This window comes from Quercus lobata, chromosome 11 (assembly GCF_001633185.2).
Source record: "Quercus lobata isolate SW786 chromosome 11, ValleyOak3.0 Primary Assembly, whole genome shotgun sequence".
Taxonomy (NCBI): domain Eukaryota; kingdom Viridiplantae; phylum Streptophyta; class Magnoliopsida; order Fagales; family Fagaceae; genus Quercus; species Quercus lobata.
The window spans coordinates 42,766,433-42,793,115 of record NC_044914.1 but is presented as its reverse complement, the minus strand read 5'-3'; the positions used below and the strand labels follow the sequence as shown (position 1 = coordinate 42,793,115).

The 26,683-nt window shown below is 32.6% G+C and overlaps 2 protein-coding genes across 2 annotated transcripts; one reads left to right on the top strand and one right to left on the bottom strand.

Annotated features, from left to right (window-relative positions):
- The first annotated feature begins 4,941 nt into the window (after window positions 1-4,941).
- On the top strand, window positions 4,942-7,872 carry LOC115969202 (arabinosyltransferase RRA2-like). The gene is made up of 2 exons (XM_031088799.1): window positions 4,942-5,337; window positions 6,379-7,872. The coding sequence occupies exons 1-2, from the start codon at window positions 5,158-5,160 to the stop codon at window positions 7,492-7,494; spliced, it is 1,296 nt and encodes a 431-aa protein (XP_030944659.1). The 5' UTR covers window positions 4,942-5,157; the 3' UTR covers window positions 7,495-7,872.
- A 1,455-nt stretch (window positions 7,873-9,327) lies between these two features.
- LOC115967401 (G-box-binding factor 1-like) lies at window positions 9,328-15,451 on the bottom strand. Its single transcript, XM_031086487.1, has 12 exons — window positions 15,394-15,451; window positions 13,888-14,037; window positions 13,739-13,786; window positions 13,474-13,566; window positions 13,292-13,387; window positions 12,845-13,020; window positions 12,573-12,624; window positions 12,416-12,464; window positions 12,192-12,340; window positions 11,732-11,809; window positions 10,063-10,188; window positions 9,328-9,665 (listed from the first exon to the last, which is right to left on the bottom strand). Exons 2-12 carry the CDS (start codon window positions 13,984-13,986, stop codon window positions 9,519-9,521), a joined length of 1,113 nt encoding a protein of 370 aa, XP_030942347.1. The 5' UTR covers window positions 13,987-14,037; window positions 15,394-15,451; the 3' UTR covers window positions 9,328-9,518.
- Window positions 15,452-26,683: the final 11,232 nt, after the last annotated feature.

Genomic DNA, 26,683 nt, shown 5'->3' with positions numbered 1-26,683 from the left:
AATGATTAAAATAAATTCTAATGAATTCTTTTAAAGTTGTTTGAAGCTCATGTAGTCACGTGATAGTCAATTTAAACGAAATTTATTTCACACTATAAAGTTTAAGAGACTACATGAAACTATAAGGTTTAAATTTTATATATATCTGAAATGATTTTAAAATGTTAAAATGAAACTTATTGAAAATGATGAGGTTAAAATGAAAATTACCTAAGACGTACTTAATAAAAATAGTTGGAATGTACAGTGTGATATTATCATATTACAGCCTTATATCATTGTGGGGGGTTTTTTCCCCGCACACTCGGCTCATTGTCCTCTTTGGGGAGCCAAGCCCGCAAGGATTTGTCCTCGTCCCCGAGTGTGGTCTTTGGGATTTTCACCTTCTTGAGGCTTGACACCCTTAGTCCCACATCGGTTAGAAAAGCGCCCCACGCATGCCTTATAAGCCCTTGGAGCAAGGCATGGTGTAGTGGTACACTATGCCTTGCTCCAAGGGCTTATAAGGCATGTGTGGGGCGCTTCTCTAACCGATGTGGGACTAAGGGTGTCAAGCCTCAAGAAGGTGAAAATCCCAAAGACCACACTCGGGGACTAGGACAAATCCTTGCGGGCTTGGCTCCCCAAAGAGGACAACGAGCCAAGTGTGCGGGGAAAAAACCCCCACAATCATTTATGGGCATTTTTTACTTTCACAATTTCTTTTATGTCAACATTTTTTCTTTTACATTATTAGGGAAAAACTTTATAAAAAAAAAAAATATATATATATATATATATATATAAAAGAAGAAGAAAAAGAATAGGTAAATAAAATGAGAGGAAATACTAGTTTATCCTAATTACAAACACAAGATAGTGATATCTGTTATCACTATTCTAATCAAACCAAATCTGATTGTAGGGTCTTGATTTATAGTCCAAACTCAAAATGTATGAGATATTGGCCCAATGAGCCCAATATAATAAATTTGTAGAGAGTGGGTCGAAGAACTAGACCCTAATGAGTTGAACAATAGCTAGTACTGAATTAATGGGCAATCAAACACAAAATAAGAGATTTTAATATCAATAGACTTTCAGTCCGAGGAGGTCACACTTGTATATATTGATCACAATTGAATACAAAGACAATTTAGATTGCTATAGCCTTGTTTCTCTCTTTTCTCTTCTCTTTCTCAGGGAGGGTCTCTCACATTATATAGCTCCCTTTGGAACATCTTAATTCTACACTTGTTAATCATCTGAGCCTCCACTTGAGTACCTGTCCCATCAAATACCCTCTCTGGCTTTCTGTGTGTTGTGGTAGCTAAGGTAACACTGTTCAGAAGTCTTCTCCACATAAATGTGACCAGAAAAGTAGCTGCGATGCATTTAATGCGGTGGCAGCAACTTTCCCCTAGATATTTTTGGGCTTCCTTCCTTCTTGTATGTTCATGAAGCATGTTCCTATCATTGCAGCTTCTTAGAGGGTCATTCTACTTGCTGGAATACATATTTGAGCTGTACATGCCATATCCGAGGAGTAATTCCTCCTCGGACTACATTTCATTCGTTCCTTACTCATGAGACTTTAAATTGGGACCCTAAATGACTATTTGCCCCTACCCGGACCATTCAGCGTCCTCGGACAAAAGCCCAAGGCCCAACATATTATCCTAGGTCTTTATCCCTACACTGATAATAAACAATTTCACTTTTTTTTTTTTTTTTTTTTTTGGAGAGAGAGTTTCAACCAATGGCTCACCATTCTAATCAAGCCAAATCTGATAGTAAACAATTACAAATTAAAATTTTATTTTTGAGAGAGTTTCAACCATTCATCAGACCAAAACACCAATCGGTTTTTGGTGTAGGTGGAGATTAAACCTCAGATCTCTTATTTAATCATCAAAAATTTTACCAATTGAACTAACTGGAACCCACAATTACAAATTAAAATTTAGTTAGTATAAATGGATGGCATGACCCAATATTATGGCCATCAACCTATTCAAAATCAATCTTCTTTATCACATAATTTAATTTAGAATATAAAAATACAAAGTATTCTTCTGGTAACAAACCATCAAGTATCATAGGACGAATTTTTCCATTACATCACTTCGTAACAATCTAAATTTCCTTTTTCTATAAACACAATGTCTACTTTTTGTTGGTTGCTTTTACTATTAGGTTAATACACTCGAAAACCCTTTTCTCTTAAACTCTCAAACACCTCGTGCATAAGGAAATGTCAATTAAGGTATAAGGCTCTTGATTATATATAATTATTCTTTATGAGTAATGCTATAGGCACAAATACAACACTTTTACAAAATGTTGATATGGCCAACCTCTTATTGGTTTTCATCTAGGCCCACCATTAATATCATTTTTTCATTTACCAATAATCATTCACCAGTTACCATATCAGCAGTTTGTAAAAAAAATTTGTAAAATAGTTTGTTTCTCTAGCATTGTTCTTTATTTAAATGTTATAGTTTCTAATAATTTCATTTAAGCCATAAAGTTTTAAATAGACTTATTTAAACCTTATAGTTTCATTTAAACCTTATAATAAATTTAAATTTAATTGGTTGTCATGGGAGCTTCTAACAGTGTTAAAGGAATTTGTGACAGAATATTTAAATGAAACATTTTTGTAAACTTTGAGGTTTAATTAATAATAAAAATTTAAATTAAATGAAATATATCAAAAACTCTAAAGTTTAATATGAAATTTACACAAAAATATTTAAGGTCATAATAACGTCTAGAAAACAGAGGGTAATTTAATTTTACTCATGATAGTACGAACCACCCTTACTAATGTTACACAAGAATAACCTCAATCTGAGGATAAAGCAATTCGTCAACTAAAATTAATTGAAAGAATATATTAATTCAGGAAAAAAGAAAAGTAAACCACTTAATCTAATAATTGATTTTATAAGTTATAAATCAATGCTACGAATTAAGTACTTATACTTTATGGTCCGTTTGGATTGAGGGGGAGGGAGGGGGAGTAAAACAGAGTAGAGTAGATTTAACACAAAATTAGCTTATTTTTAGTCAACTCTACTCTACTTCCCTTCGCTCCCCTTCCTTTCCCCCTCCATCCAAACAGCACAAAATTAGCTTATTTTTAGTCAACTCTACTCTACTTCCCTTCGCTCCCCTTCCTTCCCCCCTCCATCCAAACAGGTCATAAGGGTACTCAAGTAGTGGGCAAATCAATCTGGGGTGTTAGGTGTGACATATATCTAAAGTTTACATGTTCAAGGTACAATACTATTGGTTTGTGAGGGGGTTTTTGAGGCGTCTCATAAATGGGAAGTGAAATAATCTAGCCAAAAGGTTAGGACATCACTTCCTTATATCAAAAAAAAAAAAAAACTAATTTATAAATTATAAATTATAAATTAATGGTAAGAATTAAGTATGTATACCCCTCAATGGTATTCGGGTGGTGGAATGTTGGAACATCACTTCTTTATACCCAAAAAAAATTATAAATTATAAACCAATGGTAAGAATTAAGTATGTTGAGTATTTGAATGGTGAGCTCATTAGCTTGGGGTGTAACAAGAACATGAAGGTTGTAGATTCAATCCACTCCATTATCAATCTATAGGATTTCTGGAATATTTGATGGATAATAAGTTAAATAATCTGGCCTAGAAGTTGAGACACTACTTATACCAAAAAAAAAAAAAAAAAAGCGGATATGGTATCTCCAAAAGAAAAATGGAATAGTGGAACGACACACACAAATGCACATGTGCGTGTTTAGAGTTTAGACTAGCTTTTTGTTGAAAAGGCTTATTTGATTATTTGTTGAAAATTAATAAAAGTATATTTGTAGTTAAAATTTAGAAATGTGAGAATCTAAAAAATTATACACAAGCACATAAGCAACAAACTAACCCAAAAATAAATAATTAAAAAAAAAACTTTTCATTTCCTTAAAAAAAAAAAAAAATTCACACCTCATGCATTCTTTTTTTGATCATACCTCATGCATTCCATTTGATTAATTGATTTTAATTTTCTACTCTGCAAAACTTTGGAGAAATTACAATTTACCATTCTAAACTATACCTCAAATTACATTTTACACTTTAAACTTTTTGAATACACATATTGCACTCTAAACTATAACTCTTATTACACTTTGCACCCCAACATTAAATTTGTCGTTAACTTGGATGAAAAAGTATGATATCAATTGAAAATATACAATTGCTCATCTTCTCAATTCCTTAAAAATAAAGGATAAATTACACTTTAATACCCTAAATTGTACTCTCAATTACACTTTCCACTCTAATCTCTAGATTTTTCTCCAAGTTAACAGCAAACTCAACATCAAATTGTAAAGTGTAATAATGATCATAGTTTATAGTAAAAAATGTGCAATAAAAAATTTTAGAGTTTAAAATGTAATTTGAGGTATAATTTAGGATATTACAGTGTAAATTTCCCTAAAACTTTATACCATAAAACTTCTCTTACCTTTGAAATTAAATTTTTTATTTTTAATAAATTATCAATGAGATTTGACCTCTAAATTCATTAATAAAAAAATGTCAATTAATTGAATTACAAAGCTTGTAGTGACATTATTATTTATTAATTTATATACACAATTAATGTTTTGACTTAGTAGTACTCCTAGACACTAGAAAGGAGGCCATAAATTAAAGAGAAATACTATATTCACAATATTTTTGTAACAGGTCATCCAAAAAAAAAAAATTCGTAACATTTTTACAATAAATTTTAAATGATAGATTATTATTGGTTTTTATGGATAAATAAACAAGTAATTTTAAGCTGTGAACTCAAATTAAAATGATATCTATAATTTCTATAAAAGAATTATTGCACTAAACAATAATTAAAATGATAAAATAATCTTAAACATGTCTAATGATCTTTCTCTCTCCTCCTATTTTGGCATCCTTTACCTTTACTGCACAATTCAACAACTACTGAACTCTGTATACAGGACCACCCACCCAGCCATCAATCTCTGATCCCCAATTGTCAAAAACTCAAACACACCCATCTCTCAATCTTTCTCTATCTCACCACTTTTCCAACCCCAAAAGTCTTTGCCAATTTGCAATAGCCGAAACAAAAACTGACCCATCAAACCAAATCAAACAAAAAATGACTGGCCGCAGAGAAATGCATCGAAACACTTTACAGTCGGTTCGAAAAACCAGAATTGCAATTGCCATAGCCATTGGAGTCACTTTGGGTTGTGTCTTCGCCATTTTCTTCCCTCATGGTCTCTTCACCTCCTCAGCTCCTATTATCACTCGTACTATCTCCAAATCCAATGCCCAGGTTCCAATTCTCCAACCCCACTTTTTTTTTATTAAAAAATTTTTTATTTATATTTGATTAGTATTTTTTTTTATAGTTTTGGGGTTTTGAGATGTTATTAGTATTTTGGTGATGGGATTAGCGAATTGACATTACTTTTATTATTATGAACCAATCATGACAGTCACGAAAAAAAAAAAGGTGTGTTCTTGGACTTGTTGGATTTTTAGTTGTGGGTGTGTTTTGGGATTCTGAATCTTGGTGGGGAAGTGAAGCCATTGCGTTGACTTATAGTTTCTGTGGTTTGACTTTGAATTGGATATGGGTTTTGTATACAATGCCACAATGGTTACTTAAAAAAATAGTTTTTCTTGCTATACACTGAAGTCTATTAGTAAACAATTTCTACATGTTTTACGAATCTGTGATAATGAGGGATGGATGATAGTTAAACATTCAAACTCAAACTCTTTAATTGATTGTAACAATTGATGATTTGAAGCTCTATGCTCATTTAATTTACAATCCTATTTTTGAACATTGTGGTCTGAGACTTTGACTTGAATTTGATCATATTGTTTGTATTTCATAGGCTGTGTGAGTGGTAATAGTTTCAAATATGGAATTTATATTCAATTCAATGCGAAGCATCCTAAATCTCTTATTGTGTTTGATTGGTATACTGATTGAGACAATGTTGCCAATGAGCCCCAGCCCAAATGGCTCTTCCTCCTACCACAATCTCTCTCTCTCTCCCCTTCTGCGTGTCTATGTATATGCTTTTATTTAGTTTATACATGTGTAATAAAAAAATTATGCAATACATGTGTGTGTATTAAATGCTCCCAATCACCATTGTGGCTTTTGTGTGAAATTTTGAGATGAGGCAAAGGAAGATGATTCATTCATATAGTGTATGCTGCACATCTGATGACTTTTTTGCAATTTAATCATCTAATGGTAACGCATACAGTCTTAGTGGAGTTTACATAGTGTTGAATTGGTTATTTTGTTAGGCACAAATATAAGATTCATGTTTTTTTTTCTCTCTCGTTTCATCAGGTTAATTCAGCTTCATGTGAATCATCTGAACGGATAAACATGTTGAAATCAGAGTTTGTGGAAGCATCTGAGAAAAATTCCGAGCTGAGAAAAGAAATTAAGGAGCTAACTGAAAAGCTTAGATTGGCTGATCAAAGGAAAGATAATGCACAGAAGCAGGTTCTTATGTTGGGTAAACAGCAGAAGGCTGGACCTTTTGGTACCGTCAAGGGCTTAAGAACCAGCCCTGCTGTCATCCCTGATGAATCTGTCAATCCAAGATTGGCAAAGATATTAGAGAAAGTTGCTCTCCAGAGAGAGCTTATAGTTGCTCTTGCAAACTCAAATGTGAAGGACATGTTGGAAGTCTGGTTCACTAACATCAAGAGAGTGGGTATACCCAATTATTTGGTTGTTGCTTTGGATGAAGAGATTGCCAAATTCTGTGAATCAAAGGATGTTCCGGTGTATAAGAGAGATCCAGATGAAGGTATTGATTCAGTTGCGAGGACAGGAGGGAACCATGCTGTCTCAGGGTTGAAATTTCATATTCTAAGAGAGTTTTTGCAACTGGGGTATAGTGTTCTTCTATCAGATGTTGATATTGTGTATTTGCAGAATCCTTTTCATTATCTTTATCGAGATTCAGATGTGGAGTCCATGACTGATGGTCATAATAATATGACAGCTTATGGGTATAATGATGTCTTTGATGAACCTGCAATGGGTTGGGCTCGATATGCTCATACAATGCGTATATGGGTCTATAACTCTGGTTTCTTCTACATTAGACCAACAATTCCTTCAATTGAGCTTCTGGATCGTGTGGCGAGTCGGCTTTCTCAGGAGCCACCCTCTTGGGACCAGGCAGTTTTCAATGAGGAGCTCTTTTTCCCTTCATATCCTGGGTATGATGGGCTTCATGCTGCAAGAAGGACTATGGATTTCTATCTGTTTATGAACAGCAAGGTGCTCTTCAAAACTGTGAGGAAAGATGCCAACCTGAGCAAGCTCAAACCAGTAATTATTCACGTAAATTACCACCCTGATAAACTTCCCCGAATGAAAGCAGTTGTGGAATTTTATGTTAAAGGGAACAAGGATGCACTCAAACCCTTCCCTGATGGTTCAAGTTGATAATATGTTTCTGCTCATCAGTAATACCTTTAGCAAGAAAGTGCTTGCTGAGTTAGAGTATGTTTGAAACGGAGAGAGATGGGGGGAGAGGAGAAGGGAAGTTAACTAGAATGTAAATGTTTCAAAGCACACATGCAGGCTAAAATTAAGTGAGATTTCATCTTATTGGAGCAATGTGAGTTATGCCCTTTCTTGGCCCCAATTACAACAGCCCTAGTGTTCAAACGCATGCAAATTATAGTACGCTTCACATTACCAATCCTGCTTTTTACTTAATTGTTATTACAAGATATACTGCGGCGAGCTTCCCTTTTCTTCTGCATGAAATTTCTTTGTTGTGGTATTTGATGAATGAATGTAGCAGTTTGATTCGTTACAGTCATCAATCTAGTGTGATTTAGCTTTGCAGAAGACATAAAAGTAACAGGTAAACATGTTAATCTTAATCCCCGGAAATGAAAAAAGTATATATCATTAGATCATGAATATTCACTTTAAATTCATTCAGCCTCCTCGTGTCCACATTTTGCACATGTGCAATATGGACCCTCTAATGTCAATGCAATTATTAACCATCAAGCAGGACCTGTATACCTGATTCTTTCACTGTTTTGAAAGGACCCCTAATGGCTTATGGTTCTATTATCCATGTTGCAACACATGGAAAGCTGATGTTGCCACGTAGAAGTTACCCGAAGATGTAGCTTTTCCCTTGATGAGAGAGAGAGAGGATATCTATTGCTTTAGTCACTATTTAAGCTGCCTCAAATTGAAGAAGTAACCTCCCAGAGAAATTAACTCTAAAATGGAAAGGTTCCTAATAGCTAGAGATTGTTAGTTATTAGCAGCTTAAAATTTTGAAGTTAAAAACTCATGGCTCAAGAACAAAATTTTGCTAAGAATAAAAGAGAATTAACATCTAATTCCAACAGATCATTGGTAGCTTAAGATTTTGAAGTTAAAAGACTCATGGCTCAAGAACAAAATTTTATTATAAAATAAAATAGAGAAGAAGAAGAAGAATTCATCATTCATATGAAAATGGGTGTTGTACATTTTAATTTTATCAATGATTTGGGTGAGGAAAAAAAGGTGATCTTAATGCGAGCATTGGTTGAGATGATTGAAGTAATCAAAGTGGAAGAACATAAAAAAATAAAAAATAAAAATAATTTCTCAATAGTATGTCATGATTGATGCTGATAAAAGTGGAGTTCATGACAAAAAAAAGTAGTAAAAAATTTTGGATCTCTAGCACTCTTGAAGTAAATTATGCTAGCATCCACTTGTCCCTTTTTTTTTTTTTTGGCAATTGATGGGAGCCTCCATTTGTTAATATTCTGCAATTAAGAATCATGGAAAACATATTTGTGCCTTTTTTTTTTGGGGGGGGTGGCGGTTATGTGAAATTTTCTCAGTTTTGAAGATGATTGACAGTCCACCTCCGAATCTGAATTCTCTAATATAAAGCAACTTGTATAGGTGTAATTTCTTATGTCACAATAGTTATTTCTTTTCTTATTAAATGATAGATTAAACCCTGTGAGGTTATATCTACCAACCTTCCCTTCATGTATCATTACTACAAACCAAAACTTCAGGAATGAGATTTTTTTTTTTTTTTTTTTTAATAATTAAGGAATGGGAATTCATTGTTGAAAAGAAGGTAGCTGCAAGTACAAAAAGAATTTGATCTCAAAATCTATTCCTAAAAACTACCAGAGAAAATCTTAATACACCAATGGTTGAATGTTGCTACAATAGGTATAATCAAACTAAGAAAGCACCTTACATAAACAACAAATATTAACACTATTAAAGTGGAACCATGCACAAAAGAATAAAAGCCTAAAATTAGCACTCTACCAAATGTTGAAATCATTTAAGTACATAAAATCTGAAACCCACATGAATGTTTTGAATAATACCTCTTTTTTCTAAAATATGAATATGAAAAAATCATAAAGAATTGACATGAACTTATAATTTCAGTCAAAGCCACATTCTAGTTTCAAACTAAAATTTCATGTAATTCTAATCGTATGAAGAGGTGAGTCGTCTCCACTAGGAATTCTTTCTTCATTGTCATTGCTTTCACTACAACCGGAGTTAGGGTTCCTAGCAATTAGGTCTGAAATTGCATCTGGTCCATACATCTTGGTTAACTCATCCTGCTCCATCAGCAAATCAATTTCATTAAATAATAGTTTAGGGGGAGGAGGAGAGAAAGAAAAGGGGGGGGGGGGGGGGGGGGGTGTGGATGTAAACACTGAATTTTAAAAACCACTATATAGGCACACTTTAATCTTTATCATGGGTGGCTTGTGAGTAGAAGTTTGGACTTGACAATAAATAGATTCCGCATAACAGATACTATAAGCTTTAGACTTTAGAGTGGTTCTAACCATAAACAACCTTAACATTTCGAAAAGATCAGAGGGGGGAAGGCAGGAAGCACACGTTATGTGAAATTTGAGAACATGATATTTATTATAGGTTAAGCTAAGAAACTGCAACAATCATCAGTATAGGATAAATGAATAAAGAAGAAGGATTTGGATGGCAAACCATTAAGGAATTGTTTTCTTCATCAACTTCCCCACATTCCTCGGAAAGCCTAACTAGCTCCTCCTTCAGCATGGAAGTCTCGGTTTTTAGCATCTCTGCCAATGCTTGTAGTTTTTCGCATTCCTGCTGTGATAATAAGAAACCCAAAAGCAAAATATCTTAAAAACAAAACTAATAATCAAGTCAAGTAAGGGAACGTTCTAAAAAATTGATGGACTTCAAGTTTGACCTCAAATTTTATGGGGGTAAAAAAAGAAAAGGAAAAGAAACGATTGCCAACCTTGGGAGTAAACCCTCCTCTCTTTTTTTTCTTTTATCTTTTTTTTTTTTTCCCTTCAAAATAAATGCAATTGGAATGAAACTAGCGACCCAATAGGCTAGAAACCTGCCAACCACCCAGAAAAATTTCTCCCATCTGCTCTATAAGATGCAATACAAGATTCCTTCCAGAATTCCTGGTTTTCTATCAAAAGTGATGCTGCTCAATCTAAATTCAAAATTTTACTCAACCTAATGCCTTTATACAAAACCAAATCTGAGGGAGTTTGGAAGTTTTTGTTGGATAATCTTTTCGACATATTATAAGTAACCAATTAACCATTCATAGTCATACTCTATGGCTTTGCCAGACATAACAAGCCTATATCATCAGCCCCCCTTCCCCTCCCACCATCCTCTCTCTCTCTCTCTCTCTCTCTTGGTTCCTCTAGTGCCATAATCATCAACTTATTAATTTTTATTTTTTACAAAGTTTTAGCAAAAGGAAGGGGGATGCTTTGAGGAAGCAGTTTTTAGTAGAAAATCAAAGCAAACAGATATTAGAGGAATAATAGAGCAAATTTAAGAGGCATAACCATGGTAAATGAAAATGTCCCCCCAACATTTTGTTTAAATCCACTTTTTGCTAAGAGTATCCACCTCTAAATTAACTTAAACTAAAGCATCAATCAATGTCAGAAAATTTTGACATCTAACAAAGATTTTAAGCCTGGATTTTCTGAAATTCAAAATTTATAATCCACATATCATGAGGTTTAATAGTTAACCAAACCTAGAATGCAATAGAGATGGACCAGGATTTAAAATATAAAAAATAAAAAAGAAGAAGATTGAAAAATGCTAATAAAAAGGCAAAGGAAAACTCTGGAAAACATAGTAACTGAATATGGTGATCCTTTTCATGTATTTTCAAATGGAAAAAATTTATCTCCAAACTGGTTTGGAGGAAAATTCCTCCAACCCACTACATGACAATTGATAAAACCATCATCGTGTACCTTTAGTCACATGACCTATTGAATCGGTTATGTGACTTGTTTAAATAATACACGTGGATTGTATTATGAATCATCTCATAATGGGTTGGAGGAGTTTGGAAGAAAATTCTTTCCTTTTCGAATTTAACCATTAACTCCACATAAGGTTACCTAAACCTATAAAAGTTGAAGGATCATCTGAAATAGTTGCCTATAGGACCTTAAGAAACCATAAAGAGGATTCCTTGCCACATCTGCAAGTATATATTTGAAGTGTATAGACTGGATACCAGAACTCAACCTTCAAAACAAGGCAAGATCTGATGACTGAAAATAACTGGTACCTTTATTGACAGAATACTAAAAATGTTACCCAGAAAAGAAAGGTCAAACAAAAGGACAAAGATAAGTACCTGTCGACGTATTCTTGACCTCCTAGCTGACTCCCTATTAGACTGCTTTCTCCTCTCATTTCTTAGGTCAATCCCTTCCTGTCAAAGCAAGAGATAAAGATCGTCAAAAGTAAGAACAAGTAATCCTGACCTCTTAGACCATGGATCACTTTTACAGTTGTAATTGTGCCTATGTAACATGGGTTCAGGAGAGGAGGTAAAGGAAAAAAAAAAAAAAAAAAAGGCAGAGCGAGAGAGAGAGAAGCTAAGAAACAACTGTAAACTATAAATTTTAACCCCCAGAAGATTACATTAAACAAGGAAAGTATAATCCATAAAAACAATTCAAATAATATGGACATCAAAATAACAGACAGCTTCAACTCTTTCCATTCCTAAATCCATTTTTCCAAGCATAAATTGTCACACAAGCATTATTGCTGAAGCATAGCAGTCATGCACCCAATTTATTTGGCCTCACCTTCATAAGAAAAGGTTGAGCACTGGATGCACTAAGGCTCATTCCCAAATTCAGATCAGTTTCAGCCACGTTTGCTACTGAATCATGCAATGCCAAATCTGTATATGCACCACAATCCTGGACACTAGCTTTGTTCTGTGCAACCACTCCTGTTCAAGTATTATAGGTAATCAAACTAATGGACTTTTATAAAGAAAGCAAAACCCATGAACTTCAAAAATTACCATCTGCCTGCAACTGGTTAAATCTTTGCCTTTTACTTTTAGAAAACTCCTGGAAAAAATGAAAAGTCAGTGCATATTAGTGCTAGGAAAAACCAACCTAATAGACCTTTAGATTTTTTGAGAATTTACTCAACATAAAATTAATTGGAGCAACAACCTGATTCTTGACATCACTGTCATCTGATGAGCCCTCACTTCCACTTACATCACTGTTTAAAGGAAATTTTGCAGTCATAGTTTAGCAAAGCACATTTAAGATATTCAGCTAGCGTAAAATATTAGAAATAAAAATCTAGAGTTAAGCATACAACCCCCCACAAAAAAAAGAAAAGGAAAACCCACACCCAGCTAAGAAGGAAAAGAATGGTAGTACTGCTAACATAATAAAACTTATTGGGGAAGAAAAATTCCTATAGAAATTAAGAATACCTTTGTGAAGGACCACCGCCATCATTTCTGGTACTTGAAGCTGCCTTCTCACTTTCTCTTGATCCATTACCTACCAAAATCAAATTCTCTGAGCTTCTCTTGTGTTTGCTCATTGAATCCAAGTCCTTTCCCTTGAGAATCCTTTCCTCTTTTTCTGGAATGGCCAATCCCACACCCTAACCATATATAAGTAGTTATATATAAGATATACATGAAAAATGTGAGTCTTAGTGGAAGACAAGTAGATTGCACCTACAAGTTACAAACCACTAATACCCAAAAGAAACTCTCACAACCTCTATTTTATTGATGGAAATTGATGAAATAAAGAAATTTAGCCACTAACTTATCAAAAATATATATATATATATATATCTACTAGATTTAATATGTAGAGAAAAGTACAGCACACAAAAGTAAGATGACAAGATATGTGTTTGGGATTACCTTAACTGTGTTAAGATTTGCATGGACCTCCTTGTTATATGGAGCATGGTATTGAAGTCCAGGTCCATATTGTGACATACATTGCTGATAAGCCACCTAAGAGGAAACAAGTCAGTTTTCCCCATGTTATAATCCAAGGTAGTCAACTCTCTGCTTGACCTCTCACATATGAAGATAATCACCTGATTTCCCCACATATAGGGATTAAACAACGAAGAGGCAGCGGAACTTGACATGACAAAGGGAGGTGCGGTAGCCCCAGAACCATAATATGCCTATTCAAGAGTCAAGATGCAAGAGTAAGTTGAAAGACACTCAATCTGGTTCTTCATTATCAAATCCACAGATCCATATCACCCATAGCCCACCTCCCCACCCTCCAAAACACAAACACACAAACACACGCATGGATAAATATATGTAATTTATTTTTTATTTGTCTTGAACCTGCACAAAAGTTGGCCCATCTGGTTGTGAAGGTGTCTTTGGTGTTTCCTGTAACATTAGTAAAGATTTAGTGAAAATGATGAGAAATGTGTGTGACGGAAAAAAAAATTTGGGGGGAGGAGAGAGAGAGAGAGAGATTGCTTGAGAACCTGAGTTGAAAACAATGGTACAAACCATTTAGGAGGCATGTTGACTTCCCCAATACCCATTTGTTTGGAAGGCTTGGCCATCTCACTGGTTTCACCCATTCTGACAAGGTTCAATATGAGCTCAATGACCCACCTTAATCCAATAACTGGCTGGAAGAAATTAAACCAATAAAAAGAAAGAAAAAAAAAATTAGCTTTACATGTTCACTCTAGAAACACACATTCATCACAATTAGAATTCACATTAAACTAAAGAGAAAGGCTAGATTACTTTTCAACGAAAGTGTGATACCCCAAATGGGTTAGATATTGGATTAGATTTTATAAGTGTTGAGTTCCACATAGGGTGTTTACTAGGACAATCTAGGGTATATAAGTGATTACGATAAGCTTTAATTGTAATTTGACAAATCTATTTGGGGTATAGCGCAAATATGGCTAGTGCTTATTCAAGTTGTGACAGAAGCAGATTACTAAAAGTTCAAAGGCATCTATTTTTACTATGAATATTAGCACACCAAGCTCTTTCACTCTTAACAAGGATGAACTACATTAAAATTTTAACTTTATATAGGACTCAACTCTGAAACCCCAAATTATTTCATAAGTGATATCATAGTCAGATGCTTATAACTTTATTTGAGTGCATCAAGTCATTTTACAAAGACCTCCATTTTTCCATTATTTGCTTGATACCTATATAACTCAAAAGGATGAACTAAAATCACACAAAATATTTTTTTATCAAGTTTTATGTGGTAATATAGGACTTTTACACGATTAAACATGTACAAACATGTATTGTACATGTTTTTCAATATTCAAAATTACTAAAGGATCTAAAAACAGAGTCTATATCTCCATATTTAACACCCTTTCAGAGTAAACTGCAGGATAACTTGAAAATTTTGCTTAAAGAACCAGAAACCAGATTATCTTAACAATAAAAAAAATAAAAATCCTGCTCAGATAAACATCACTGTGAGATATAAGAAACATGGATGCCACACTAAATTAATGGAGATTATGAACTTCCCAAAAAAACCCACTTAAAATAAATAGAATTAAAAAGAAACCCAATGAAAAAAAAGCCCAATAAGAATCACCACACCAACAAAACTTTTTCAGAACTAACATCTAGAGCAAACTCAAAATAATTAACCTATAGACTACAGTTCACCAGTCTCACACCAACTCTCCACCGAAAACAAGCTCATAGGTTGAAACTTTGACAAGAACAGCCAAAACAAGGTTATCAATTTATCATGCATATCAAACTCCATAAAAGGACATTCTATAACACCCCAAAAAAACAAAAATAACAAAAACAAAAAACAAGGAAACCCAGTTCACTACCTGAGCACATAAGAAGATATAAATTGAATATAAGCAAAGTAAAGAAAAGTAATTCTTGAAAATCAAACAGAATTTTACTCCAACCCTTATGAGAAAGAGTATGAAAAGCAAAGCATAGTTAGAGAGAGAGAGAGAGAGAGAGAGAGGGACCTGTGGTTGTGGCGCGAAAGGGAAGTCCTGGTAAGAACAAAATAGGCAGTGTGTTCGGTTGTTGTGTAAACAAAGTATATATATAATATACGGTACAGTCGTACGGGTCTTTTCTACTAAAGTTTCTCAATGGTCAGGATCCTTTCCACTAAATTATCTACGGTCCAAAATATATTATCTCAACCGACTTTTATCTAAAGAAAAAAAAAATGCTTTTCTTTTTTTCTTTTTTTGTTTGCTAATTTTCAAAATTTATTTGATTGGTAATTTGAAATCCAATAAAATAATGTCTAAGTTTATAGAGTGTTACACCAATCATAATTTATTACCCTGATAAATTGATAAATTTTTTTTTTTAATCCAGAATTGCTCTTATATGTTTTCACCTTAAATTCAAGTTTGGGGAGAATATAATTTGAGACTTAAGTGATAAATTAAGTAAATTTTTTTCTGATATTTAAATATTAACTAAATAATATTTATTTCAAATTTAATATTGTTAATTTATTTTTATAAAAGGTATAGATATATATTATGAATTTTGTCAACAATATTTTTCCGAATTTTAGAGATATAAGCACAGTTAATACTAATTAAGTTTTTATATTTAGGTTTTTCTCTGGTCTCTTTTTTAATTGAAGAATTAGGAATATGTCTTGATTTTAAATGAATAAGATTGCTCTTTTGAACTTAATGTCCGTATGTCCTTTGTCATCTTTACAATGAAATTCGTGATAATTTTATTTTCAAAATAAAGTATTTAATTAGCTATCAAATGTGAATACCATACATTCTAAATGGAATCAATGTGGTTCTCAAATACAGGAATTATAAAAAAATTTAAACATATGCAACAACAAAAAAATCGTTAAACTCCAATAAGAAAGGTTTAGAGTTTACATTCTAAATAATTTTATTTTCAATATAAATTATTAAATTAGCTATCAAATGTGAATAAAATACATTCTAAATGGAATCAATTTGGTTCTCAAATTCATGAATTATCAAAAAATTTAAACATATACAACAAAAAAAAAAATGTTAAACTTCAATGAGAAAGGTTTAGAGTTTACAAAAACAAGAGGGGATCTCTTAAAAGAATAATAAAAAGGAAAAAAAAAAAATTCCCTAGATTTAGTCTTATAATGAATTAGTCCATAAAACTTTCAATTTATAGTTTTGCCCTCTTAATTTGGATCAAAATGAATTCATTGGGCTTCCATCCAAATTAAAAGATTTTATATTTTGTGGAATAAATTTCTTTTGAATTTTCCATTTGGGTAAATTATAATTTAGCCTCTTTCGGTTTGACTAGCTATATTGAAATTTAGTCCCACAATTGTTTTAGGTATTACATTTTCACCTCTAAAAGGTTGGATCAAAATGAAATCAATAAGAGGTCACATATTCCACATATGTGAAAAAATGTTCATTCAAGAACAAAACCTTATCGATTACATTTAGCCCAAATTGTTGGCATTTCAAATGTAGTCATTAAAAGTTGTAGATTAAATTATGATAAGACCAAACTACATGAAGATAAAATTGTAATTTTTCCCAATAAAAACATAATAATAGTTCTGCTACTACTTCTCAACTCCATGAATCCTACATAAAAATAATAATAATAATAATAATTAATTTAAGGAAAAAAAAAAAAAAAACCAATTAAGTAAAATACCGCAACTCCCCAGACCCCAGCTATTTTCTATAACACTGGGCCAACCCACAAATTCATTTGTCGAGGGCCAATGGGCTAACTTCAAGATTTTGGTTGAGAAACTTTCATTTTTGGGGCCCCAGACCCCAGCTATTTTCTATAATACTGGGCCAACCCACAAATTCATTTGTTTGGGGCCCCAACATTAACCCCCCCACACCACACCCCCCACCCCAAAAAAAAAAAAAAAAAAAAGGCAACATTGAAAGTGGCTCCGGCCATGTGTATTATTGAATGATCAAACCACATGTAAATTTGTGGGTTACAATTTCCAATTTGTTCAACTAGTAAACTTTTTTGTCGTCAAGTAAAAGATTTAGAGTTCAAATTCGTCTACATTAAAAACTATTTGATGTTTTGTCCTAATTATAAAAATAGCAATTATTATGAAACAGAAACGTTTAAACTTAGTTTTGAACTGACCCCATGTAATTAAGACATTTAGGAAAGTGAAAGACTTGTAATATATCAGATTGATTTATTTAAGCGAGAAGGACAGCTATCTAGTTAACAAAGCTTTGCACTGTTTTTGGTTGTGGGTTTATCCTAATATGGTTTCAAGAACGATAACACTCACTAAAAATCTAGAATTGATCATAGCAAGTCTTAATTTGAGAAGCTAGACAAGGAACTTGACATTATCAACCAAATATTTTGTCAAACATTTTTTTTTTTTTTTACATTTTATTTCTTTTTTATTTTTAGATAAAACATTTTATTTCTTTTTTATTTTTAGATAAATTTAACATTTTATTTTAGTTTAATTGTTTATGCACAACTTTTTAAAACTTCATTTTTACTAATTACAACTATATTTTAATAAACTTTCAGCAAATAAACAAAGTGTTCATCCAAAAGCACACTAAATAGACATCAATAATAAAGAGCCAGCACTAAACCATCCTTTGCTCAAGAATTACAAAAAGTCCAAGTGGATTATATTCTATCTTCCACATAAATCAAATTTATTAATGAACCAAGTTCATACTCATACATGAGTCACATTTCTAGCTGTGATGAAGACATCATTGACTACAGCTAGACCTTTAGATGTAACTTATAAGGCCAAGGTTGGAAGCCTGACCCTATGAACATTCCCTATGCAAAGAACTATAAAGTATGATCTAATGAAGGCTAGAAATCCTTCATACGAAAATTTCCATAATATTGGCCAACTCAACTCTGTACCTCCTGGCAATCTTGTGACTGTTAAATCTGCCATGAATGTGCACAAATGTTTTACTAAACATCTGAAATGTCTGCTTTCAAAAAAAAAAAACATCTGAAATGTCTTTATTGCTTTGTGAATGAAGAATTCCCATTCATCCAAAAGTGGTGCTTTTGGGAGGAGTTCCATATACAATCTAAGCCTGGGGCAAGACCAAACTAGCTAACAATCCTCCTCAGAAAAATAAAAATAAAAAACAATGAAGCGTTAACATAATGAGAGGTAGTACATATAATCAGATGAAAAAACATGTCTAATCATTAATTAAACCAACCTTATAATAAAAAACCAATTAATTATGCTTGACAAACACGCCTTCTTCTCACAGAAGGGTAGGTTTTTGTACGAAACGTTCAACATATTAAGTTCTTAATCTCATACATTGCGGAGCTCACATGTCTAAGAGAGAAACAATACAACGTCATATACATAAGATAATTATTGCAAGATAGGACGTAGAGGACTGGACGCACGTAAAATGCCGTCTTCAAGAAGGACAGTCTTGATTTGCTTCCTTCTTTGCCTAGAGGAATTCAAGCAAAGTACCAAACAAACGAGGACAGTGAGAGCCAAGAAAATCACAAAACCCTTGGTCTTGAATATGTCCAATGGTGGGCCGATATATTCCACTTCTTTTGTAGAAATTATTAAGATTGGTGGAAGAATCATGAAAAGAAAAAAGAAAAGAAAAACACACCAACGAAAAAGCAAAGTCTCCCCATTTCCAATTGCACCTCGTCTCCTCCATTTCAACATTGATACGGGTGCCCAACCTATTCTCTATATCATTTTTTCCCATTCTTTCTGTGTCTACTTCTTTGGTTTTTTTACCACCCCAGCTAATTCAATAAATATATAAATAAATAAAATACCAAAGTTGTCTGCGTTCTTGTAATCTATAATTGTGCAACAACATTGGTCCTAAAATTCTGAAAAATAACAAATAAGTTGGTATGTAGGGACGTGGCCTATGAAAATACCCCTATGGCATAACCAAAAGATGAACTAACACGAAAAAGCCATTACCTGATACCACATTTGTTACCAAGCATATAAATAGAAGTCGCTATATCATAAGGGAAATGTTATGTATACAATACTTTTATGAAAATTTTAAATAATAGGTTGTTATTGACTGTTACTAGTAGCAAAATACCACCTATAAACTGTTGTGAAAATGTTATGGACCTAACACTTTTCATGTAAAAAAAATTTCAATACTTTTTTTTTGATAAACAAAAAGTTTTTTGTTTTTTTTTTTTATTTAGAGTCAAAAATCTTACCATTAATAAATAAAGAAATGGATTATTTATTGGATATGTAAAAAAGAATATGTTGCACGCTATGACTAGTAGAGCATAAACTAAAACACTTAAATGGGACAAGTGATTTTTATTTCTAAAGTGAAAGGCCAATGACTGCTAATAACCTCTTCTTTTTTTTCTTTTTTTAAGAAATGACTGCTAATAAGTAATAACTTAGTTGGTATATAAAATAATAACTTGGCTTAAAACGCATAGCTCATTCGATAATTTTATTTTTTCCATTTTCATTGATTTTACTATATAAAAAAAAGAGTAATATTAGTAATATTTTAATAGGGTAAATCGTAAATTGCACTCCTAAAGTTTGGAGGTGATTGGATTGCTTCAGAAGTTGGATTTTACCCCCTGAAATTTGGGGTGTTTGAATTTTATAGTCTAAAGTTTCAGGATTTAGATTTTACCCCTTAAAGTTTGTGAGTATTTGAATTTTACACCCCAAAATTATAAAACTTTAGAGTGTAAAATGCAAATACCCTCCAAACTTTAGGGGATAAAATCCAAACACCCCTAAAATATAAGAACTAAAATCCAAATTTTAAAACGTGAGGGTGCAAAATCCAAACACCTCAAATGTCATGAGGTAAAATCCAAAATTTGAAACTTTAGAATGTAAAATCCAATCATCCCCAAACTTTAGGGATGTAATTTGCAATTTACCCTATTTTAATATAAACCTTACAAATCGATGTGTGAACTTGGATATTTTATAAATAAAATGCTCTTTTTTAAAAAAAAGAAATAAAAGCTAATTACTATTAATAAAGAAAGAAATGAGTGTTTGATTGGATACTCTTTTTTTTTTTTTTTTTTTTTTTGAGAAGAATGTTCAATTGGATACATAAAGCTAAATATTTGGTTCCAAAAAATTATAATAAAAATAAATAAATAAAAACCTTACAAGACCACTTGTAGTATGTCGTGTGTCTAATATTTTTTTTTTTTTTTTTTTTACATTTTTAACTTTGAGTGTTTTATAAGGAAAGAAAAAATAATATGTTGTAAATTACATTCATTATCATGTCAATTTGTAAACTCTTTGTAATAAAATTAATGAGTTTTTGAAATTTTCTTAACTTAAAGTCCAACTAAACACTAAACAGTAAGAAATGATTCAAATGATAGTACAAACACCAACTAAAAATGAAAGCATAGTTTCCACATCTATGGTCCTTCCATTCCTCTATTCTAAGCGGTCCTTAGCTACCAAGAGTCTTGTAACTTAGTTAATACTTCTTGGTATTCCAATGGGTCGAGAAGACTAGGGTTTAAACTTCAAATCCCTCCTACCCCAACGATTGCACAACTATTTAAAAAAATGGTCATTTCCCGACTTATCACTTTTTATATTTTTCCCTAGGTAAATACCACAGCTGCCATCGACTAATTTACAATTTCGCAAATTGTATATCTAACTATGTGAAATTGGCTGAAGGATGCTCTTAACAGTGGTCTAAAATTGTCTCAAAAATAAGTTGGTTAGGCACTTTGACTTATATATAATTACCAAAATCAAAACAGAAATATGGCAAAAAACATATGTGGAGATTTGTTTACAAGCATTGCCGAGTATATTAAACCCTAGATTAAGACGCTTACAGCTTACTAATGATAAAAGAAAATATTTTTACAAAAGAATCATACAAATTTCCATAACTCATAATATAAAGGGAGAGGCTTAGGTCTAGTACTTTCTATGCACTGGACTTGATGAGATGTTATCACGTGGCAATATCTGGACACATAACAGTATCCTACTGGATTCAATGCACTAAACATTGGACTAAAGCTAAACCATAGTATAAAATAGTACAAGAACAGTAAATTCTAAATGCACAACATCCTCTTTGGAAAAAAAAAATAAAAAGAATTTTATGAGAGGCCGTACATATACTCAAATAAAAAGAAATGTCTTACTCTTATTATTAATTCAAAGTTTTCCTTTGCCTTGCCCTAGGCAGCTAAGCTACCTACACACCACACCCCCCCAAGGCTCGAGCCCAAAAAATAAAAAACCAACTTTATCCCAAACACATCATCCTCTCATGTAATGGTAGGTTTTTTGCATAAAACCACAAATGAGATTCACGTTTACCATCATTCTTACGGCATATTAAACCTATACAGTGTGGAGCTTGCATATTTACAAGAGACACAATACATATCGAATGCATAAGTTAATTATTGTGTGGAAGGAAGATGACCCAATTCATGTACAACGCCCTCTTTGAGAAGGGCAGCCTTCATTTGCTTCTTTCTTTGCCTAGAGAAAATCAAGCAAATTACCAAACCAAGGAGGACAATGAGAATGATGGACACCGCAAAACTCTGGGTGTCAAATTTTCCTTGAAATAGATGAAAACCCATTGGGAAACGTTCCTCAAAGTGAAAGTCTCTTGGTTGATCCTTCACTCCCCTATTCTCTGCTTTTTTAGACACTCTCAAAATTGATGGCAAACTTATGAGAAAAATGATTATGAAAAGAAAACCAAAGAAAGCAGAGTCTCTCCAATTCCACTCGCATTGTGTCTCCTCTTCCATTCCAGCGTTCATGGTGCCCAACCTGTTCTCTATATCCCCCATATTTTTATCCATTTTCTTTTGGGGTCTACTTTGGTTTCAATAAATCTATGTTCTTGTAAGGGCCGTTTGATAATGTTGTTCTAGTAACGTGGTTTATATTTTTTAGAAATACGCGTAAATGAAAAAGTGTGAAAATACATGTAATATTATTTAAAAACTGAAAACATGTGTTTAAAGTCTTTTATACCAAACGGCCTCTAATATTACTATGTATGTGCAAAGAGTGGTCCAAAAAATACTTACAAATAAGTTGCTATGTTGGGACGTGGCTTAAGATGATAGCCTTACCACATAACCAAAAGCTAAACTGACACAGAGAGGTCACTACCTAATACGGGATTTGTTAACAGGTGTGTGGATGGAAGCTGCTATAAACAGAAAGCTTACTATATTTTGATAATTGGGAGCACGGGATTTGAATCTTAAAAAGTATCAGTTAAAGTGAGGAAAAAATTGCCAAACAGACTATTCTTGGAAAAAAATTAGACGCGTGGCACATGTTCAAAGTTGCTAAATAGACTGTTTTTGAAAGTCGAGTTTGGCAAACTCGACTTTGGGCTGGAAAACAGACACTATAGTGGCGTTTTTTTAGTGGCTATAGCAGCGTTTATAGAAAACGCCACTATAGGGAACCTATAGTGGCGTTTCTAACAAACGCCACTAAAAATAACGTCACTATTGTGTATTTATTCCAGCCCAAAGTCGAGTTTGCCAAACTCGACTTTCAAAAACAGTCTAACTAACTAAATAAGTTTGAACGCGTGCTGTCCAACTAAAATTTTTCAGAATTTTCACTTTTTGGCAAATTTTACCGTTAAAGTGAAGTTAGAAGTGTCAGTTTGAATTTGTATTTTAGAGTCGTGACTTATCTTATCCTTAACAGTTGAGCACTTGAGCTATAAAACTCTTACCAAGAGCTTTTAGTTAACTAGCTTTATTATTTCTATATACATCCAACCAAAAGTTGAGGCCTTTTTATGCGTGAGTATTAGTTGGTGGATGTCACCATCCTCTTTTTTAATTTTTTCTTGCATGTAATTATGGTCCAGTTGCAAATACAGTTGATAATATATGCATAGTTCTTTTGTGACCACAATTTTTAGTTGATTATGAACGGTAGACTATCACGTTCATAGTTTCTCAAAAAAAAAAAAAAAGATTATCACGTTCACATGAATCCATAAGTTTTTTTTTCCATCTTAACCCTCACAGTTGACCACTTAAGAGTTGTGGCGAGAGTTCTAGTGCAAAAATTGTCTCTAGACTTTTTCATGTACATGATACTCCATAATACACGCGTTTTGCGTGTGTAATAATTTTCTTTTTTATTTATTTGTTTTTTGGGTTAGTGTTATAATGTTTAAAAGTGATATATAAATAACCTGTGTATTTTTTTTTTTTTTAAGAAAGAGATAAGGTAACGTGGAATAATATTTAAAAATGAGATAAAAATAGTGTCCTAAGGGTACGTTTGGTACACTGAATGGGAATTACGACAAGAATTGTAATTTTTATTACTAAGAATAAAATGTGTTGTAATGTAATAACTAAACATATTCATTAGTTTGGTTGTGAATTATAACATTAGAATGAAACTTAACATTTATTTTTGGAAATTTCTTACTCATACAATTATATTTCCTTAAAAATTGTTATTTTTAAATTTAAGAGAGATATGTGTTATTTTTTATAATTTTTTATTTTTATAATTGTTAGATATATATGGAAAGTTTGTTTACTTGGAAATATATTAAGTTTTGAAATTATTGCACTTACTAAGAATAGCTAATACAATTTTTTAAAGAGAAATAGTTATTCCTCATTTTGAAGAATAGCTATTCATAAGGAATGATTATTTCTTGTAATAAAAATATAACCAAACTAAAGAATAACTAAACCATAGTAATAACTATTACATTACAGCGCCTATTACAGTCTACCAAACATGCCCTAAGTTTTAGACTGAATGGAGAAGATAAAGAAAACAAAAACCTAAAACTTAGAAAAAAAAATTACTCTTTTAACCAGTTTGTGTTTTTTAATTTAAAATTATTTAACTAAATGATAGAGATATTTTAAAGAGTTTAAGAAATTGTGTGTGGGTATTTTAATATGTAAAAAGTTGAAAACCAAATTGGGAATTTTGTTATTAATAGTATATGTGGGGCCAAAGAAATTGTGACCCTGACCCATCTTACTTTAGGGCCCAAGGCCCGAGCCGAAGTGGGATATAGCCGAGGACATACAATAAAAGTCCAAGTAACCTTAAGACATAGCCGAGGATGACTCTGTCCTTGGCATCCCCAAGGCCCTCCTAAAAAAAAGGGCCAGAACGGTATAGGAACAGTTTTGGGAAAAACCTAAAATATCCGCGTTGATAGAGAAAAGACTCCTGGATAATATGGTGACAAAGGACAAAGGAAAGACTGCCATTACTACCATTGAATACTCTGCGTTAGACAGAGCAATGCTTTTCAGTTTTTACAACCACTCCCAACCACTTTGAGTATGGGCTGATGGGACAAGTATCAGTCCTGGAAAGTCGAACCTACACGTGGACGTTGGATGAGGGGTACAGGCTAATATAAAAGGAGAAGTAAGCAATCCAGAAAAGGGGCTGGGAAAAAAGGGCTAAGAACCAGAGCCTCCCAGGCCGTACCGAGGAGAGAGACTTCTCGAGCGAACACGGTTTATTTCCGTATGAACACCACGACCAACCATCGTCCGGTGACCAAGGCCTAGCCTTTCAAACCCATGCTCTACAAATTATATTGTTTGGGCTCTTAACGTACAAACCCAATATCATTTTGAGATCGTTACAAATTGAGTCCTTACAGTATAGATAAGGATTTTTTTTTTTTTTTTTTTGAGGATCGACGGTTAATAAGGATAGAAGTTACTATTAATGTAAAAGCAATGTTAATATTTGGTCCCATAAAAAAATAAATATTTTAAAAAAAATGTGTGTGTGTGTGTGTGTGTGTATACTAGCCAGTAGTCTCATCACACGCGCTTTGCGCCTACAATGAGGCTTTTTTTTTGTTTAGTGTCTTAATTTTTCTTTTCTTTTTTAAAAATGATAAGTTTGTTTTGAAGATATGAATTAGTAGGAAAGTGTTCTATTTTGTAAACATTTTAAGTGGAGTTTGAGATATATTTTTACCAGTTTATCCTCAAGTTTTTCCTCCTATTAAACCTAAGGTTTAGAGGTATTTCTAAATCACATAAAAGTCCTATATATATATATATATATGTCTCGGTTTCTTTTTACTTTTAGGTTGTTTAAATAAATCTTCTCAAAAAAAAAAAGATGTTTAAATAAATTAGCTTTTATTCTTTTGCAACACATTTAATATAAAAGTTACCGGAAATTACATTTTTTTTATAAACACAATGTAAATAAGCTACCATAAATATGCAAAAGCCAAACTTACTCATGAAAGAATTGGACCATGAAAAAAAAAAAAAAAAAATTCTTGTTTTAATTGTGAAAATATCATACCCAAGCCCTTTATTATTGGGGAAAAATATACTTTTCATCGGTATATACCGCATGCAAGAGGTATAGGGCCTATTTGGTTTCAAAAAGTAGTATATTCACTTTTCATTTATTTTATTCTATATTCCAATCCTGAATTTGAATATAGAAAAAAAAAAAAAAAAAAAAAAAAAAAAAAAAAAAAAAACACACACACACACTTATTTCACAATTGGTAGTGTTTGGTAAATTATTTTGAATACATAATTTGGGTATAAGATACATCATACCCGGGTTTGGTCATTGTTTTTTATTTTTTATTTTTAGATAAACTTTTTTCACTCATACACATCACATCACTCAAAAAAATAGTAGCCTTTTTGTTTTCACAGTATTTATGAATATGTCACTGTATTCATATTCATAGAACACTGAAAAGTTGTATTCATTTTCTATATTCAAATCCACTTTTTTTTTTTTTAAAGTGAAAATGAATATTAAGTACAAAAACACAACCAAGCCCATTTTTTTGGTTGTGGGTCCCACAAAAAAGTGAAAATGAATATTGAAAACACTATTTTTTTCTCTTAACCAAACAGGCCCATACCTTCTCCAATATTGGCCATGGTTTTCAAATCCAGACCGGACTGCCCGATCCGACCAAGTTAACTATGAACCAGCTCAAAGACCGGTTTTTTAAGCATCAAGAACTGGACATTACACTAAAGTCCGTGAACCATCCGGTTTTTAGAGAACTGGACAGGGTTCAAACACGGTTCAAGTCAAGGTCAATATTTGAAAAAATATGTTCCTTTCTCTTAACCAAACAAGCTCATACCTTCTCCATTATTGGCCATGGTTTTCAATCCCAAACCGGACCAGTTCGACTAGGTTAACCGTGAACCGACTCAAAAGACCGATTTTTTAAGCATCAAGAACCGAACATTACACTAAAGTCT